Source organism: Lampetra fluviatilis, chromosome 3, assembly GCF_964198595.1.
Source record: "Lampetra fluviatilis chromosome 3, kcLamFluv1.1, whole genome shotgun sequence".
NCBI classification, from domain to species: domain Eukaryota; kingdom Metazoa; phylum Chordata; class Hyperoartia; order Petromyzontiformes; family Petromyzontidae; genus Lampetra; species Lampetra fluviatilis.
In genome coordinates, this window is record NC_136277.1 from 21,410,197 (window position 1) to 21,427,502 (window position 17,306).

A 17,306-nucleotide genomic window follows, 5' to 3' on the forward strand; every position below is an offset into this window, starting at 1 on the left:
ATGTTAACTATCTCGCCTGGGATACAGGAGTTTGTGGGTTCGATCCCGACCCTGACGCCTGCTGTATATTTGGAGTTTTCATATTCTCCCCGTGGTCGCTTGTATTTTTCTCTGGGTCCTCCGGTTTTCCCTCCATTTTTAGAATCAACATGTGTTTAAGAGTATTTGGCTGCTATAAATATCCGCACAATAAGCCACTTCTCGTCGGGCGATTATTTGTGGCCAGGTCACTCCTGAAAAAGAGCTACATATAGCTCAGTGGGCCTTACCTGAAAAAAAAAACTGCTGAAATAGTTACAAATGGTTTATGCCGAGGCCCAGCTGGCACCCTCACCGTCTCGCCAGGCAGCGGTTTGAGGTGCCCCTGCGCCACCTCGGTCTTGGCCTCCTCCAGCTCATTCTCCAGCGCTCGCACGAGCTCCAGCGCCGAGTCTTGCCCCTCCGTGGGGCTGCACACCTGCTGGGCCTGCGCCACGCGGAGACGGCGCTCAGATAAACCCGCTCGCACCGTGCGGGTTTCACACAGTGTGCGCCGCGCGGGTCCCGCACGCACGGTGTGTGGGGTGGAGCCGCGGTGTAGCGGTTGACGCACTGAGCTAAGAAATCTGGCCACCTGGGATCAATTTCCAGCCATGGTGAACATTAGTGGTCAACAATAGGAGAACCTTCCAGCAGAGGTGGACTCAGCTTTAAATGAGTGCCGAGTGTGTAAACATCAGCACCAGAGAGATAAACGCAGCAGGGAGTGATGCTGGCCACCTCCTATTAGCATGGTTGGCTACGTATGGTGCGAAATAAGTTCAACATGCGCTACCACCCCATGCCATGTTGGTCAAGGGGCTAGTTTGACCATTATTCACAACGCTGGTGTCGGCTGGTGAAGGGGAGACCGGTACAAAGGTCGTTCACCACTGATATTAGCCATGGCTGGGAATCGAACTCAGGAAATGAAGAGCCGAGGCAACTTCCCGACTGTGATTTGTAACTTGAAAAGTTTTGACTGCAAGCTGCATGCTCTAAACCAGGGCTTCCAAAACTCCAGTCCCCACAACCCCCACCACGCTGCGTCTTTCCGAATGACCTATTTACTCCCCAAAAAATACAAGTTAACTCATTCCACGCCAGACGCACCCGATGCTTGTTAAACACGTCCCGTGTAACATGTTCAGAGATCACGACGTGGAACAGGCGCACACACACACTGAGATCTCAGTCTTAATTTGAATTGGCTCTATTAACACAGATCGCATTAATTGCTTAGCGCGACATGTGGCACGTGTTTAACTATCAACGGGCACGATCAGCACAGAATGAGTTTGTATGCGGATGTAGAGTAAATCGGTAAAACGCGGAAAGACGTAGCGTGGTGGTGAGTCGTGAGGGCTGGACTTCGGAAAACAGAATCGGAATATTTATTTATACCGGAGGAATCTGGTGAGCTATAAAACTCATTTTCACAGATGTCCAGTAACCCTGCTCTAAACACAGCATCACATGCCCATGTATTCTAGATTTGAAGCTTTCGTGACTGCAAGGATTCATATTCTTAGGTTTTTTCGGTAAAGTCACGTAGGTAAAAAATTAAAATTAATAAAAAATATTTTATTTTACTTTTATTAATTTTAATTTTTTACCTACGTGACTTTACCGAAAAAACCTAAGAATATGCCCATGTATGTCAATGCATCCTGTAACAACAACAAAAAACCAACGGTTTGCTAATTCGCCTTCTGGCGGGCATACGCACCTTGTGCGCGGCGGCGCGAAGCTCGGACAGGCAGGCTGCCAGGTTCTTGGCGCAAGTGCCCAGCTGGTTTGACGACGCCTGGTTCTCCACCGTCGGCACGGCGGCACGGGCTGATGCCACCAGATGGTTGCCGGGCTGCGCAGCGCAACAGACGCCGAGGCGGTCGGGCGAGCGGTGAGTCATCGTCGCCGTAATAACGCGCAGCGCGTGATCTACCCACTGCCGTCGCCATCCCCCGTGGTGCTGCGACGCACGAACGGAAGTCATTGCTCCTTCTCCACTCTGGGTATACCCACGAGGGTGTTTCCCCCTCCTCTAATCTCAGAGAGAACACTGGATTTTCAGCAGAACACACGTACGGCCCAATTTGCACGTGCAGACAAATTTCACTTTTATCAGCCTTTTTTTGTGAAGATGTTGTCTTCATTACCAACCAGGTGAAGGGTTTCAGTCATAAATCCAGATATCAGTCTAGTTATGCAGAACTAGAGCACTGAGTGTTCAACCGAGGAGAGCACTGACATTATATGACAATGAGATTCCACTTGAATCGTACATCTGTCATTTGGAGGGAGTACAAGGGCAGTATTCTGATGTCACGCCAAATAACGACTAAGTATTCATTATCAAGAGTTTGGTTATCACAAGCACTCTCAACAGTAGATTTTTTTTCAGACACCAAAGAAAGGTGGTACCTATTTTATCAACCCCAACAGAGATGATGGGCTGAGTTGGGATCTGAACTCAAAACCTCTAGATTTGTAAGTCAAGCGATCTCCCCACAGTACGACCCAGTATAGTTCAGCCAGCCGGATTTACATTCATGAGATGCCAGTACCCATGTGTAGTAAAAAAAAAAACAAGCTGGGAAAAAGACATGTAATGGGAGGCTATGCCCACTGAATTGGTCATAAAATCAATATGATCTAAATTCAAGCCCTTTCTCCTGCAGCTAATGAGAAAAACCATCGCTTTAGCAACAGAAAGTGCCTGAATGTGGTCTCTGTTGCTCGTAGGCTTGTGCCAAATGGTCCCCACGGTTTCGGGGGAGGACTGATCAACATGTACCTCATCAACAACACAAACGGCAGCAGTAGGCAACGATGGCTATAATGTACCGATGAGCTCTAAGGAGGGTGGAAACGGTACACACTTGCCTTGTTGTTCTGCTGCAGCCTAAAATAAAAATGGCACCATCTCCATTGCAGGCTGTGTGCAAGAATGTACGCAGGAATGGTGTTGTCACCTTGGGATGCAAAGCACGCTGGGACTTCCCATTGTGCTTCTGTTTTTCAAAATCACCTTGTCTTATGCATAGCATTATCTCATCAATAATTATTAATAAATGAAGTCCACACAGACCGAATATGCCGCGTTACCTGCAGGAAGCCGAGGCTGGACGTGATGAGGCTCTGCTGGGCCTGCTGGCTGTCCGGGGTCGACTGGCTTTCCCGCACGCTCTGCACGAGCTGGGGGATGTGGTCCGCCACCACCTGCCATGGAGACGTCGCAAACGACGGGCCACGCGGAGTCACAACCACAGACAACGACAGCGGAGAAGCAGCAAAACCTAGTCCTTCTCAGATTAAAAGCTGCCCGCTCGACCGATGGTTCGCCGCTCACATATTCAGGGCAGTCACTCTCTCGTTTTCCATCTATTGCCCCCGCTTGTCTTTCTGCTACTGCGACTATCACAGACAATACTCTCACACGGAGTCACAATCATAGAGAATACCGGCAAGGAAGCAGCCTTCACGTACTCACCATTCTCTCGTTCTTTGGTTGCTATATTGTACACTTTAGAGCATCTGCTTGACAACTGCGATGAAAACCAATTATATCTTCTTGGTTCTTTCGGTAAAGTCACGTAGAAGGGAAGTAATAAAATAATACAAATAAAACATAATAAAATAATTCTCACGACGTTTCGGCCACAACGCAAGCAGACGTCCTCAGGTGAAGACCAGGTCTGTCGCTGTCTCCCCGACAGACCTGGTCTTCACCTGAGGACGGCTGCTTGCGTTGTGGCCGAAACGTCGTGAGAATTATTATATTATGTTTTATTTGTATTATTTTATTACTTCCCTTCTACGTGACTTTACCGAAAGAACCAAGAAGAGGAATCCCTGCAGTCACGAAAGCTTTAAATCGAAACCAATTATATGTTAAATCAGGAGGCAAAGCACAACAACAGTCCATTGCTTGGCCATTGCCAAAGCAATTGCTGAAGTCGTTATGGGTGTTGGGACCAAGTCAGATTTTTTTATCTCCAGTATTCCCTCTTTACTCGCTAGGGATACATTTTGGAGATGCTCATGAATATCACATTGCACAGATAATGACATTGGCCTCCAAATATCGAAGGCGCAACGTCTGCAGATGCTTCTAAAGCTTCGAGAAGTTATCCCTCTCTATCTCATCTCTTTATCTCATCCCTCTCTATGCCATCACTATCTCATCACTTTCTTGTATCACTTTCTCTCATCACTTTGTCTCTCATCACTCTCTCTCTCTCTCGATGCATTTGCATAGAGTTCAGATGCGATTTGCGAAGAGCCAAAATCGCAGATAGCAAGTCGTGAATAATGAGGGAATACTGCATAACAAATATTAAATGTTTCATTTCATCGCAAAGAAACGCACCTATTAACATTTAGGTGCATCAGGCTAGGCGACTTCTGGACCACGGTGGTTCACAACTTCCCGAATGGGGGGGAGGGGGGGGCTCGCTCACCTTGCAGCTCTGCACCAGCTGCTGCTGAGAGTTGGGGCTCTTGTTGGAGGAGGCGGCGTGCTGCGCTGCCGCGATGGTCTGCGTGGAGGCAGCGGCTGCCTGCTTCGCTGCTTGCTGGAACGGCAGGGCGACGAAACGACGTGCATGGCAGTGAACGGCGGCAATGCATTACAATCTACGCGACGATGGCACCGTGAGCTGCATTACAATCCACGCGACGATGGCAACAGTGAAGCGGAGTTAAAATCTACGTGATGATGGCACCGTGAGCTGCATTACAATCTACGTGATGATGGCAACGCGAGCTGTGTTACAATCTACGTGATGATGGCAACGCGAGCTGTGTTACAATCTACGTGATGATGGCACCGCGAGCTGTGTTACAATCTACGTGATGATGGCACCGTGAGCTGCATTACAATCTACGTGATGATGGCAACGCGAGCTGTGTTACAATCTACGTGATGATGGCACCGCGAGCTGTGTTACAATCTATGCGATGATGGCAACAGCGAAGCGGAGTTAAAATCTACGTGATGATGGCAACGCGAGCTGTGTTACAATCTACGTGATGATGGCAACGCGAGCTGTGTTACAATCTACGCGATGATGGCAACAGCGAAGCGGAGTTAAAATCCGGGTTGGCGGCGCTCTGGTGTGGTGCTCAAATCGCAATCAGAAAGATGCTTAAATCCTGGTGGGCAGTTGGCTCAGCCAACTGCCCACCAGCATTTCTTATGGGAAGTCTAAAGCCATTTTTATTTTACCAGGTAAGGACCACTGAGCTATCTATATAACTTTTTTTCAGAAGCGAACTGGCCGCAAATGATAGCTCAATGAAGTGGCTTATCTTGTGGAAATTTATCGCAGCCAAATACTCTTAATCCATGTTTCTAAATGTGGAGGGAAAAACAGGAGGACCCAAAGAAAAATCCACACAACCATGGTGAGAACATGTAAACTCCAAATATAGAGGCGTGGAATAACTGGCCATAACCACGGAGAACAGAAATACCAAAGTTGGCGCAAAGCCACATAAAAAAACAAGTGCCACCAGCCAGAGAGACACTTTAACTTAATCGTCAGGATGGAGCTACGGCATTTCTGTAGCGATGCCAAGAATACCCTTTGATGTGACCTAATCAGCCACAAAAGTGGTTGGGTGGTTCAAAAATGCCGAGCCAGCTGAACAATGCTGAGGCAGCAATACATAGAGGCTCCATTCGATTACACAGAAGCCGCCACCAAAATTAAATTGGCGAATTAGGTAGCACGAAAGAGTGGAGGTCATCCTGCCTCATCGTCAGCCATCATGTGACAACTTACAGAAAAAAAAGAGAGATAAATAGGCACCAATGAGCAAAACAGAACGTTGCTATGAGGAGGTTGTAGATGTATTGTGTTTTCATGACAGGTTTTTTATGGAATTAATAAACCATTTTGAAGAGGATAGTGGTTGATTTCAGCGTTAAAAGTATGAGACAGATGCTTGGAGTGAAGAAACCAGAAAATAAGCTTCCGGCCTTTGGGTATCAGTTTATATGATCCATGCTAGGAATTGCACAGAAGGAAAGAGAAAGCGCATTCAAAGTCCAAAGCTGAATGTGGTAGGAAGGTATCGTAGGCACTGGGGTGTTATCCAGAGGTCATCAGCCAAGAGGAAGGCTGAAAAAGCCAGGTGGTGAGATACTCTACGAGTAGGCCTCAGAGGCTCAATGTTGACCAAGAAACAGCCACGCAATTTGACGGCAGGAAGTGATGGGGAGGTGTTTGATGTGTACTCGTCAACTACTCATTATCTGGAGTTAAATATTGACCCCACTACCCTTTGATGAATGGTAACAAAGATTAAATTCAGAAATCAATTCCCGATGTGTTCACACTTCACCAGATGGAAATGTAAGCCTGAGCTGATCTAGTGGAGGCCCAGAAGTGGTTCAGATACCAATCACCATGGATGTTAGGAATCGAGCTCATTTCACACAAAAAGAACCGCCGTCCACCACTAAGTGAGGGTGACGTCACCAAGGAGCTCTCGTGCCAGGCTAGGTGCAGACAAAGACGTTAACACACTGCACCAGATATTCGAGGATGAGTCGACCTAGGAAAGGCCAAGGACTGGTTCAGATAATCATCACTGGTGTTGGCCGTGAGTGGGAATCGAGCTCGGGTTCCTGGGTTCGTAGTGCAGCGCGCTAATCGCTGCACCACCACTCCCCTCGCAGAGACACACACACTCACACACAGCCATGGCAGCTGTAGAAAAACCCAGAACCGTCACTGCTCGTAAGTGCATACACGCGTGCATGCGTGCGCGTGCCAGAGCAAGAGTGACGATCAGGTGCGAGGAGCGGGGAGGTCACCTCCAATGAGCACGGTTGACCGCGTACGCCGTGAAAGAAGTTCAACGTGCATACCACACCTCGAGGCGGTTGGTGAGTTTTTTCTTGATGGCGTTTTGTGCCGCGATGTTGGTGGCGACGCGCAGGCCCTCGGCTGCCTCCCGCAGCTTCTGCTGCTGCTCCTCGTTCTCCGGGTTGGCTGCCGCTCCCTGCCACCGACAAAAAAACACGCACGAGGGAAACGCTCAAACAAACGGCATGACAGAATTCATGGCCATTGCGCTTCTTGGATACCTAGAATTGTTTTTAAGCGATCGTCTTTGACCTGCAAATGTATGGAAAAACCTCGGCTCGCCGGTCTAATAGCTCTGGTCCAGCTGGGAAAATACAAAGCGAATTCATGCTGAAACTGATTAAAGAAAAGCAATACGTGCGAACATGGAGTAAAAGTACAAATAAACAATGCTAAACTCCAGTGAAATAAATCAATGAACGCTCACACTAAGTAAACAAATATATTCGTGATGGAGCTAAGTAACACTGAGCTTGACGTTCTAAGTGGCACTAACACAGGACTGTATCAGAGTGATACTGCACTAGATTTGAAGCTTTCGTGACTGCAAGGATTCATATTCTTAGGTTTTTTCGGTAAAGTCACGTAGGTAAAAAATTTAAATTAATAAAAGTAAAATTAAATATTTTATTTTATTTTAATTTAATTTTACTTTTATTAATTTTAATTTTTTACCTACGTGACTTTACCGAAAAAACCTAAGAATATGATACTGCACTGACAACACGTGGCAAGCATGAGGGCCTGGGTGGGGGGGGGGTCACTGCTTCCACGTGCTCAAGGGGACAGAGGAGATAACGTTAAGGCAGCTTGGAAATATTTTATTATTTCGTAAGTCTTGCTATTGCGCACTCGTTTAAATCCTGTCCAACATGAATGCGCACAGATCACACAGCGAAAGCGCCTTGGAATGACAACGCTGCTATAAGTATTTTGCCAAACTGTCTCAGACTCAAGGATGGATCCCGAACATCTGCCGCTGGTAGCCTGGGTCCAGAGCCTCCGGCCTTAGCCCGCGGTGAAACTGCGCTGGCTGTGTCGCCGCACAACGCGTGTGCGTACACAGAGCAGCAGATCACCATGGGGTGCGGATTAAAGATGGCTTCAATTCGGGTGCTGCTAAATGCGTTATGAGCCAACCTCATCCATTAAACTACTTTAACACAGTCCCCAACTAATAGCGAGTCAGCGTTGCATTAACATCATCATCATCAACTCAGCTTCAGTCACCTTCTCCATGCATTCTGTTTAAGACCCTTACGACTATACACCTCATCATTTCGTAAAGAAGGCGAATCAGCTTAAACGTCAAAAAACATTATTTTGTCGTTGGTAGTATAGAAAAAAGATTCACCCTATACCGAGGCTGGGCTTGGGATAGCTCATTATACTCTATATAGAAAAATATAAAGATCCCCCCATATAGCCCGAGCAGACTGTTGGGGCAAATGCTGTTAGCGAGCACGTACGAAGGCCGGCACGGCACATAAAGGGGTGGGTGGCCAACACCACACCCGGCCGCCTTTGTCTCCCTAGGTGGCGATGCTTACACGCCGCACCAAGTACGCATTTGAGGCTGAGTCGACCTAGGGCAGGGGTCTGCAACCTTTAAGACATAAAGAGCCACTTGGACCCGTTTCCGAAGGAAAAAATAAACTGGGAGCCGCAAAACCATTGCAACTATTAAAACAAATATAACACTGCATATATTGTTTCTTACCTTATTGCTATATACAGGATCGTGCAGTCAGCTGTCAATCTGAATAAAAAAGGACTTTTTCACTTAACAATGTAAAATATATTTTTGCAAATTAATAGCTAAATTACCTGGTTAATGGGATTTTTGCTCCTGAACCTCAGTGCACAGTGTCTGCACATCAGGGCTGTAAGACGTCACCTTCATTTTCACACAGGCTTGCAAGCTGTCATCTGTGAGGCGTGATCGATGTTTGTTTTTAATATAGTTCATGTTGGAGAAGACCTGCTCACATACATATGTGGAGCCGAAGATCGACAGGACTCCAAATGCATACTTTTTCATGTTTATATAAGTGTTGGGGATGGCATTCCATGTTTCGAATACAAGTTTGTCCTGTTTGGGAAGGTTTTCAATATCACTCCATTTATGATTCTGAGCCAGAATGGCCTTCTGACGGGCAACATCCTCAAGAGTAGCGGTCAAGCATTTGAACTTGGACACCCATATATCTTTGTCGGCTATATCGGCCAGTTCCATCTCAAGATCAGGTTGACTTACACCTGCAAATGCAGTCATATTCAATAGGGATGGATCGATCGCCAGGGGAGTGACAGGGAAGGATAATGTCGTTTTTTCCTCTCTGAACTCACAGAATCGTTTCCCAAACGAACTTTGCATTGTGGTGATTGCAGACTTGAAATATTCCAAATTTATCGTATCATGACTTTGTTTGAACTCTCTCAAAGAGGGAAAGTGAGACAGTGTACCTCTCTGTAAATCTTTGACAAACACTGTCAACTTGCGCTCGAATGCCAAAACCTCCTCCAGCATGTGCAGGGCTGTGCCTCCTTTCCCCTGAAGGGTTGTATTTAGCGTGTTTAGATGTGCTGTCATGTCTACCATAAAATGTAATTTTTCCAGCCACTCTGGCTGTTCCAGCTCAGCAAAGGTGAGCTCTTTGCTGCCCAGGAAGGTTTTTACTTCTTCCAAACATGTGACAAAGCAACGGCAACGTTATTGCCTGTCACCGGGCGGGCAGTGTGGAGCGGAGCGGCGACCTGTCAGCAGCGGCAACGCCAGAGCAGGTGTCACAGTGCACCTCCTCCCCTCGCTAGCATCCGCCCCGGAGCCGCGGTCAAGGTTCAAAAGAGCCGCATGCGGCTCCGGAGCCGCAGGTTGCCGACCCCTGACCTAGGGGAAGCCCAGGACCGGTTCAGATAACCGTCACTGGTGTTGGTCGTGAGCGGGAATCGAACTTGGGTCCCCAGGTTCGTAGCGCAGCGCGCTAACCGCTACCCTCAGGCAGGTCTCTCATGTGCTCTCCCTAAATGCCTGTCGAGTGAATTCGGCGAGGGGGGGGGGCAGCACCTTGGCGGCCTCGACCATGCGCGCCGTGGCGTCCGCCAGCACCCGTGCCGCCGCCAGGAGGTTACGGACGTTCTCCTGGTCCTGCTCGGCCTCGGCGTCCGCCTTGATGGCGTTGACGAGGTCCGACGTGGCCTGGGCCAGCAGGCGGGCCTGTCGCACCATCTCGCCTGCGAATGGGAGCGTCCACAACGTTATTTCCCAGTTGTGCTTTCGGTGTCACTAGGCGAAGAAACCATTTCGGATATTTCGCAGAGCAGTGCAAATTCAACATGCATAGATACGTAAACTACTTTCTTTTGAACTGCTTTTTATGTTTAGTTTGTTGTCCTTCCCCCGCACTTCTGATTAGCACGGTTGGCTACGGAAGGTGTGAAAGAATTCGCACATTCAAACAAACAGCCCACGGAAGTGGATATCACAGAGCTACCTCTGAAATCCCTTCAAGTGATCTCTGTGATTCACGTAAAAATCTCAACACGTTCATCGGTAACAGTGCTTTGGAATGAAAAATATGACAGCCTTATACATAGCCCATCAACAGAGGCAAGAGAGATCGAGTGGATAATAATAGTTGGAGACTGCACTTTACACCATGGGCCAAAAATGAGAATTCAATAATTAAAATGTTCCCCAATTAACATGTATTTAATTGCAAGAAGGAAAAGTTAGCCATTATTATTTTTTGAGTGACAGAAAACTCATCTTCTTGGTTCTTTCGGTAAAGTCACGTAGAAGGGAAATAATAAAATAATAAAAATAAAACATAATAAAATAATATTACAATATTTTATTATGTTTAAAATAATATAATAATATTTTATTATGTTTATTATGTTTTATTTTTATTATTTTATTATTTCCCTTCTACGTGACTTTACCGAAAGAACCAAGAAGATGAATCCCTGCAGTCATGAAAGCTTTAAATCGAAATTTAACAGAAAACTCTTACATAATTAAAAAGTGTTACTAAACAAACTCATGGATTAGCATAACCTACTTAGTGATGGCTCCCTGGGCCCAATGGTCATTTCAATAGAATTTGAGAATCTCAAAAGAAATGTAACGATGGAATGATCCCCGAATAATGTCTGAATAACACAATAATCCTCAGCACTCTGCGATCACCTCTGAGAATAATGCTAGTCGCGATGTTTATAATCAACATATTATTTGGAATTAGCAAAATAAGTTCAGAAATTAATTTGAAATGTGTTTTTGTGCAGTAATTTGTAACCGGTATGAGATGAGACCATGTATGTACATAAGTTGAGCTTCTTTCACATCCTACTTAGCCAACCGTGCCAATCGGAGGCGTACGGGGGGAAGGACAACAAACTAAACACAAAAAGCAGTTCCAAAAAAATTAGCTTTCAATCATCCATCCATTACACTCTAAAATCCCAGTTGAACCAAACAAGGATGCTGCCTGGATTTCACACCGGGGGGTCTCAGCGGTGTCACAGCTCAGCTCTCTGACCTCCGAGTCACTCGGTCGCCTCGAGGAGCTTGCTGCGCCTCTCCGTCGGGACCCGCATTGGTGTTTGTGAATGCCTTTTTGGCCGGGTGGGATTGCAGCGTTCGCATAATACAGACACAGATCTCCCGTCTAGTCTTAACAGACTGTTGGGACAAATGCTGTTGGCGAACACCTATGAAGGCCGGCACGGCACACGAAGGGATGGGTGGCTAACACCACGCACGTGCCGCCTTTATCTCCCTAAGTGGCGATGATTACACACGGTACCAGGTTCAGATAATCGTCACTGGTGTTGGCCGTGAGCGGGAATCGAGCTCGGGTCACCGGGTTCCTAGCGCAGCGTAGCGCTAACTGCTACCCCACCACTCCCCAGGTTGGCATAACATCACCTAACTCACAATCGGTTCTTATTCCATTTGGTTACCAACTCAGCCCATTTTCATTGCTCTTGGGGCCAATTAAATACCACTTTTTGAGGAAGTCCACAGTGGCTGTGCTGTGCATAAAGTGGCCGCTGTGATAGGAAAGTGGAATGTTTTTTTCTTTTCTCGCTCAAGGCCACCAAATGAGATAAGCGATTGCTACGCCGTGACTCAGATAAGCGGACAAACTTCGACTTGACTGAGGGTAATGAACAGTGGTCATCGTGGGGAGGTAATGTGGAATTTCCACCACTGGCTTCGAACTGCCCAAAGGACCAGAAACAGATATTTATGGGGCATAAATAACATTGATTTCTGTATTATATGACAAATGAATACATTTCAACTTGTGGTCGATCAAAATCACGATGTTTTGTTTGAGGTGGCAACTTCATGTCGGGACCACCTGAGGGGCTCACTGAATAGAAGAGTATTTTACATCTTCACCTAAAGAAAACTATTACACACATTTTACATGGATGCTTAAAATCCAAATTGAGGCTCGGTCCATTCTGAAACATATAATTAAGAACGCTGCGGCAGTGAAGCGAGACTTTTGCGTAACGAGTAGCATGAAGTCGCCAGTTCGATTTAATCACTCGACAAAGCAGTTGCAACAACAGTCCAAGTTCGTTGAACCTCTGTCCACCCAGCAGTCTAAATGGGCACACGACAGTTAGTCAATTGGTGGTGTGGTCAAGTGCGGGTACCCCCCACCTCTTCCAAGATGTATGACCAGCGTGGAGAAGCAGGCCACAATATTGCCTAGAGTGCCTCTGTACAGCGCCCTCCAGTGGAGGTCGTTCTACCGGCAGTGGGCTGAATAAGGAATAGCAGAGACCCACCACCTTTACCGTGCTGTAGTGTGTACAACTAAAAAACCAGTGGCAGCAAAGAGCGGAATTACAATGCACCGCTGAAACCTCACGTACCAGCGTCGCCCATGGAGCCGAAGATGTTCTCCGTGGCCGTGAGGATGGTGTCAGTGGCCTGGACGTACGGTTCCGTCTGCAGCTCCTCTTCTTCCTCCTCCTCTTCCTCGTCTTCTTCTTCTTCCTCCTCCTCCTCCTCCTCTTCGTCCTCCTCATCCTCAACGCGTCTGCCCGGGCCCGCGCGGCCCGTGAGGCTGGCGGCGTACTGGCGCACATGGCGCAGCAAGTCGTTGAGGGCCTGCGTGACGGCAGTGGCTGCCTCTCCCACCTGGCGCAGCAGCTCCTCCTCTTCGGTGGCGTCCTGCGACGCCTGCACGCAGCCCTCGACGGCGCGCGCAACCAGCTTGCCCGCCTCCATCAGCTGCTCCTGGCACGCCGGCGAGCGGATGGTGGGACCCACCACCTGCAGAGGGCGACGGATGACACGCGCGGCAAACATTTTTGTCAACGCTGCCTTCCGGCGTCGTGTAGGTCATGGGGGGCGGTTATTCGACCGCGCTTCCCCACAGGTTGGTCAGCGTGGGTTGGTGAAGGCGCGGAGAATACACGTGGCAGCAAAGAAGAACGATTGATTTTGCTGTACTACCCTCTCCTGATTGCCACGTAGCCCCTGTACCTCGCTATATTTTACCATACTAGTCAGTGTGGGTTGGTGAAAGTAGAGAGCGTATTATGAAGAGAGCGTATATGTTGGAGGACAGAAGTCCAGCACCACGATGGATTTTGTGGCACTGCACCGCTGCTGCCCACCACCGAATCCCAAAGCCTACACCAACCTACTGTTCATGGTGGTCGCCCTTCCACGCACAGTTGAGACTAAACCCTACTTAGCTTCCAAGACCTTATGAAAGCATGTGCATTCTCGGTAGTTTGGTCAAAAGCGACACATTACAAGTATGCACAGAAATAACTAAAGCTGGTGACCTTTGAAAAATTAATTAGAGACACGCCTCCAATCATGCATGCAAAAAGCAATTATCAAATCGTATATTTTGCACGCAACTGATGATTGTGACAACCGCAGTCACGAATAAAGACGCTATGTTCACCACAATGTGACAAAAGACAGATACTCAAATTACCACCGCGTAACGTTTTTTTTGTGTGTGTGCAAATGTGCAGAATGCCTCCTCGATGTGTTTTCTGGTTACAACTGAATCAAGACTCCGAATCATAATAGACCACTGACTCGCGAGGAGTGGCTGACCACTCCACGCCTTGTGGTAGTTAAGATGACAACATGCTTCGACCCTCCCTTTCGAGCAACGTTCAACAACAAACAAACAAACAACAACGACAATGACATAAGTGGCTAACCTTGGTGCAGGCGACGAGCTGCGAGGTGGAGAGGGCGCACTGGGTGGCGGCGGCGATCACGCGGTTCTGCTGCGCCGGGTCCTCGGTACGCTGAGCCACATTCTTCGCCTTGAGCACCAGGGTGGCGGCTGCATTGGCCACGGCTTTGGCGAGCTGCATCAGCATGTCCTGGGCCGATCAGGTCCAAAGTGGGTCAGGTCAACTCGTAGGAAGAAGAACTAAATGTCGAGCCACCCCACTCAAGTTCATTGAACGTTCCACTGTTTTTATGAAGACAAAGTGCCTTCTGTTGTCGAACAAACCCATTATCACTCTGTATGCAGTCCAGGAAATGAACAGCATGTTGTGGGAGCTCGAGATATCTTTAAGATGTCACCAGAGAGATGAATATGGAATTTCCAGTTGACACAAGGCCCAAATGGCGATGAGTGTAGCCTCTGTGACATTCATAATCTCATCTGACCATCGGCACTATTTTAAAAAATGGATTGTAATCGTGTCTGTGTTGACTTTTCACATTTATTTCCTTGGTATTTATGATCTCCTTTTTTACATCAGTTCAACAATCCAAGTTATGAAACTAAACCAGGTTTCAAAGCTTCAGCAATTCAGTTCATTGAACAGATGTACACATTCTGCTGGGAATCATCAAAGCATTCATATACTGCTGTAAAACAAATGAAAACGGTACTGTAATATAATTGATCATGATAGTCACAGAATGCTAAGTTTAACCTAAAATTCCAAATTAATCAAATTAAACATCAAACAGTAAAAGCATCGTCATGCTCCAACGAGCAGTGTCAGATCTGAACTCGTGGTGGAAACTCGACATTACTATGGAGGAGGACCGTCTCTCCATAGGACAACAACCAAATAAAAGTGGTACTAATTTTAGCAAACAAACAGGAATGATGAGCCGAGTCGACCCTAGATTTTTGGGCTAAAACTAAATAACAAAATAAACATCCACTGCATGACACGACAGCAGCAGTTGAACTGGATTGAGCAATTCAGCCGCTCGCGTTCTCAATTCAATCCAGCTGCGAACACAAGGAGCGTCTTTAGCAAGGGGAAATGTGTGGAAATGTACAAGAATGGATCCGCAATGGAATGAACAAAACAATACATCCGGAAAAAAACACAGTGAAAATTTGGTGCATTTGAGGATGTGTGCGTGTGTTTGTGCATTCATTTTTTATGCAAACACGATCCTAACAAAACGCAACGCATCACGGTGACTTTGGCACAACGACACAGAGGCAGCCACTCCCGGCTAATTGGAAATGGATTAAAAATAGAAGGCTGTGGGCAAGCACAATTCCGAGAGGGATTTAAGGGATGATGGCGGCAATAGGAGGGAAGCCAACAGGAAGCAAACACCGAACGTAGCTCCGGGTATAGGATTCCACGAAATTTCCATTGATAAAGCAAACAAATAGGCTATCGTTCAAAAGCTAACCTTTTCAACAGTCAAAAGTGACACGATATCTGACGTTCATTGGAATGACGAATGTTTGTGTCGTTTGTTCAGTGCCCTTGTAATGGCTTAACATGTTAAGGTGCTTTTGAAGTTGTCGTTATTGTGTGTGTGTGTATATATAAAAATGCAGCAGTATCTCAAAACGCTGGAAAATCTAAACATTTAAGGACAGGTAGAGCCAGTGAGACAGTTAACAGGCAGTTAGAGAGGCAGAGAGTGAGTCGCGGGGTCAGTGGACGGGTGAGTGCATAGGTGAATGGACGAGCGATCGGATGAATGAGCGCATTAGTGAACAGATGGCCCACACATAAACACATTTATAGGCAAGCGAACAAGCCAGTGCAGGAGTGGGTCAACAGGCAGCTTAGTAAACAGACGGGTGAGTGGACAGGGAGGTGACAAGTGGCTAGGCGAGCAGACGAGAAACGAGATGGGCAAGTGGACAGATGAGTGGACGAGCAAGAGAATAAACACGGGGCAGAGACAGGTGAGCAAGCGGTGACGAGGACGAGCAAGCGGATACGAGACTGGATGAGTGAGCAGCGGAAGGGGCCAGTGAGTGGGCAAGCAGATGGACAAGTAGGCAAGCGGGCAGATGGACAAACCAGATGGGTGGGCAAACCGGAGACCAGGTGAGAAGGGCGCTACCTGGAAGCTTTGGTCGGCTTCGTCCTCTCCGATTGTCCTCAGCAACTCCCCGCTTGCCTGCCCGACGTTCCCGGCCGCAGTCAAAACGCTCTGCCGGGGCTGCGGTGACAATGACAAATGATCATAGCAAAAAAAAAACAAGCACATCGTCGTCATAATCATCACAAGCAGCGCGCACACACAGAAGCACGCACACCCTCTTACGCTACAACTCGCCAATCAGGACTGCGGGTGGCTGGCGGTGAACGTTCCCAGAGGGGATGGCAACCAGCAAACTGTGAAACATGTCAGTTTATAATTTGCACGTTTTTATCTGCGGCGGTGTTGATTAAATGTGCAGAAAAATTGAGCCTGCGTCCGTATGTGTCTATGCATGCACGTATGCGTTGCGCGTAACCAGGTCAGAGCCCGGTGGGACCACAATGCTCTTTTGTAAAGGGATTCCTTGGTCAATTTCAAAGCCTAATACAGGAACATGGGGGAATTGAGCTTGAATTTATTGTGGCACAATAGCAAACGGCGTGAGATAGAAACAATGTTCAGGAAAGTTAAAGTGTCTCCCTGCTCATGCGAGCAATGTGAAGGCACTGATTCTTAATAGTGGCCTGAAGCCAATGATGGGAATTCCACATTCCCTCGGGCCCTGAAAGAAAATTATAAATACAAAGCGGAAAAAAACCTCACCAAACATATATATTTAATCTGAACTTAAAGCTTTCTTGACTGCAGGAATTCATATTCTTTGGGTCTTTCAGTAAAGTCACGTAGACAGGTTCAAATTAATAAAAATAAAATAAACAAAAAACTGTTCCGATGACGTACATGTACCCACACGTCATCAGAACAGAATCTGAATAAAAACTGATGACGTACACATACGTCATCGGAATGGGTGAACGTGAAAACAATTTAAAGTGTGTAATTACAATCGTAAAACTCTTCATGTAAAAATGTAATATAAAGAAAAATTCGACATTTCTGCAGTTTGTCTGTGTTACCGGCAATCATCATAGTGTAGGAAGACTTTCATCAAACAGGAGATTCAAACAGGGATGTGCATTATT

General features: G+C 47.1%; 1 protein-coding gene across 5 annotated transcripts in view; it reads right to left on the reverse strand.

Moving 5' to 3' along the window:
- The window catches only part of LOC144954508 (talin-2-like), a 230,513-nt gene that overhangs the window by 67,167 nt on the left and 146,040 nt on the right, over positions 1 to 17,306 (reverse strand). For all 5 annotated transcript variants that reach the window (XM_078884986.1, XM_078884982.1, XM_078885003.1 and 2 more), the window contains 9 exons: positions 16,243 to 16,341; positions 14,112 to 14,279; positions 12,795 to 13,197; positions 9,964 to 10,130; positions 6,904 to 7,032; positions 4,482 to 4,595; positions 3,127 to 3,240; positions 1,748 to 1,882; positions 335 to 466 (listed from right to left, as the gene is read on the reverse strand). In XM_078884986.1, coding sequence (XP_078741112.1) covers positions 335 to 466; positions 1,748 to 1,882; positions 3,127 to 3,240; positions 4,482 to 4,595; positions 6,904 to 7,032; positions 9,964 to 10,130; positions 12,795 to 13,197; positions 14,112 to 14,279; positions 16,243 to 16,341 — 1,461 coding nt within the window. The remainder of the gene's footprint in view (positions 1 to 334; positions 467 to 1,747; positions 1,883 to 3,126; positions 3,241 to 4,481; positions 4,596 to 6,903; positions 7,033 to 9,963; positions 10,131 to 12,794; positions 13,198 to 14,111; positions 14,280 to 16,242; positions 16,342 to 17,306) is intronic.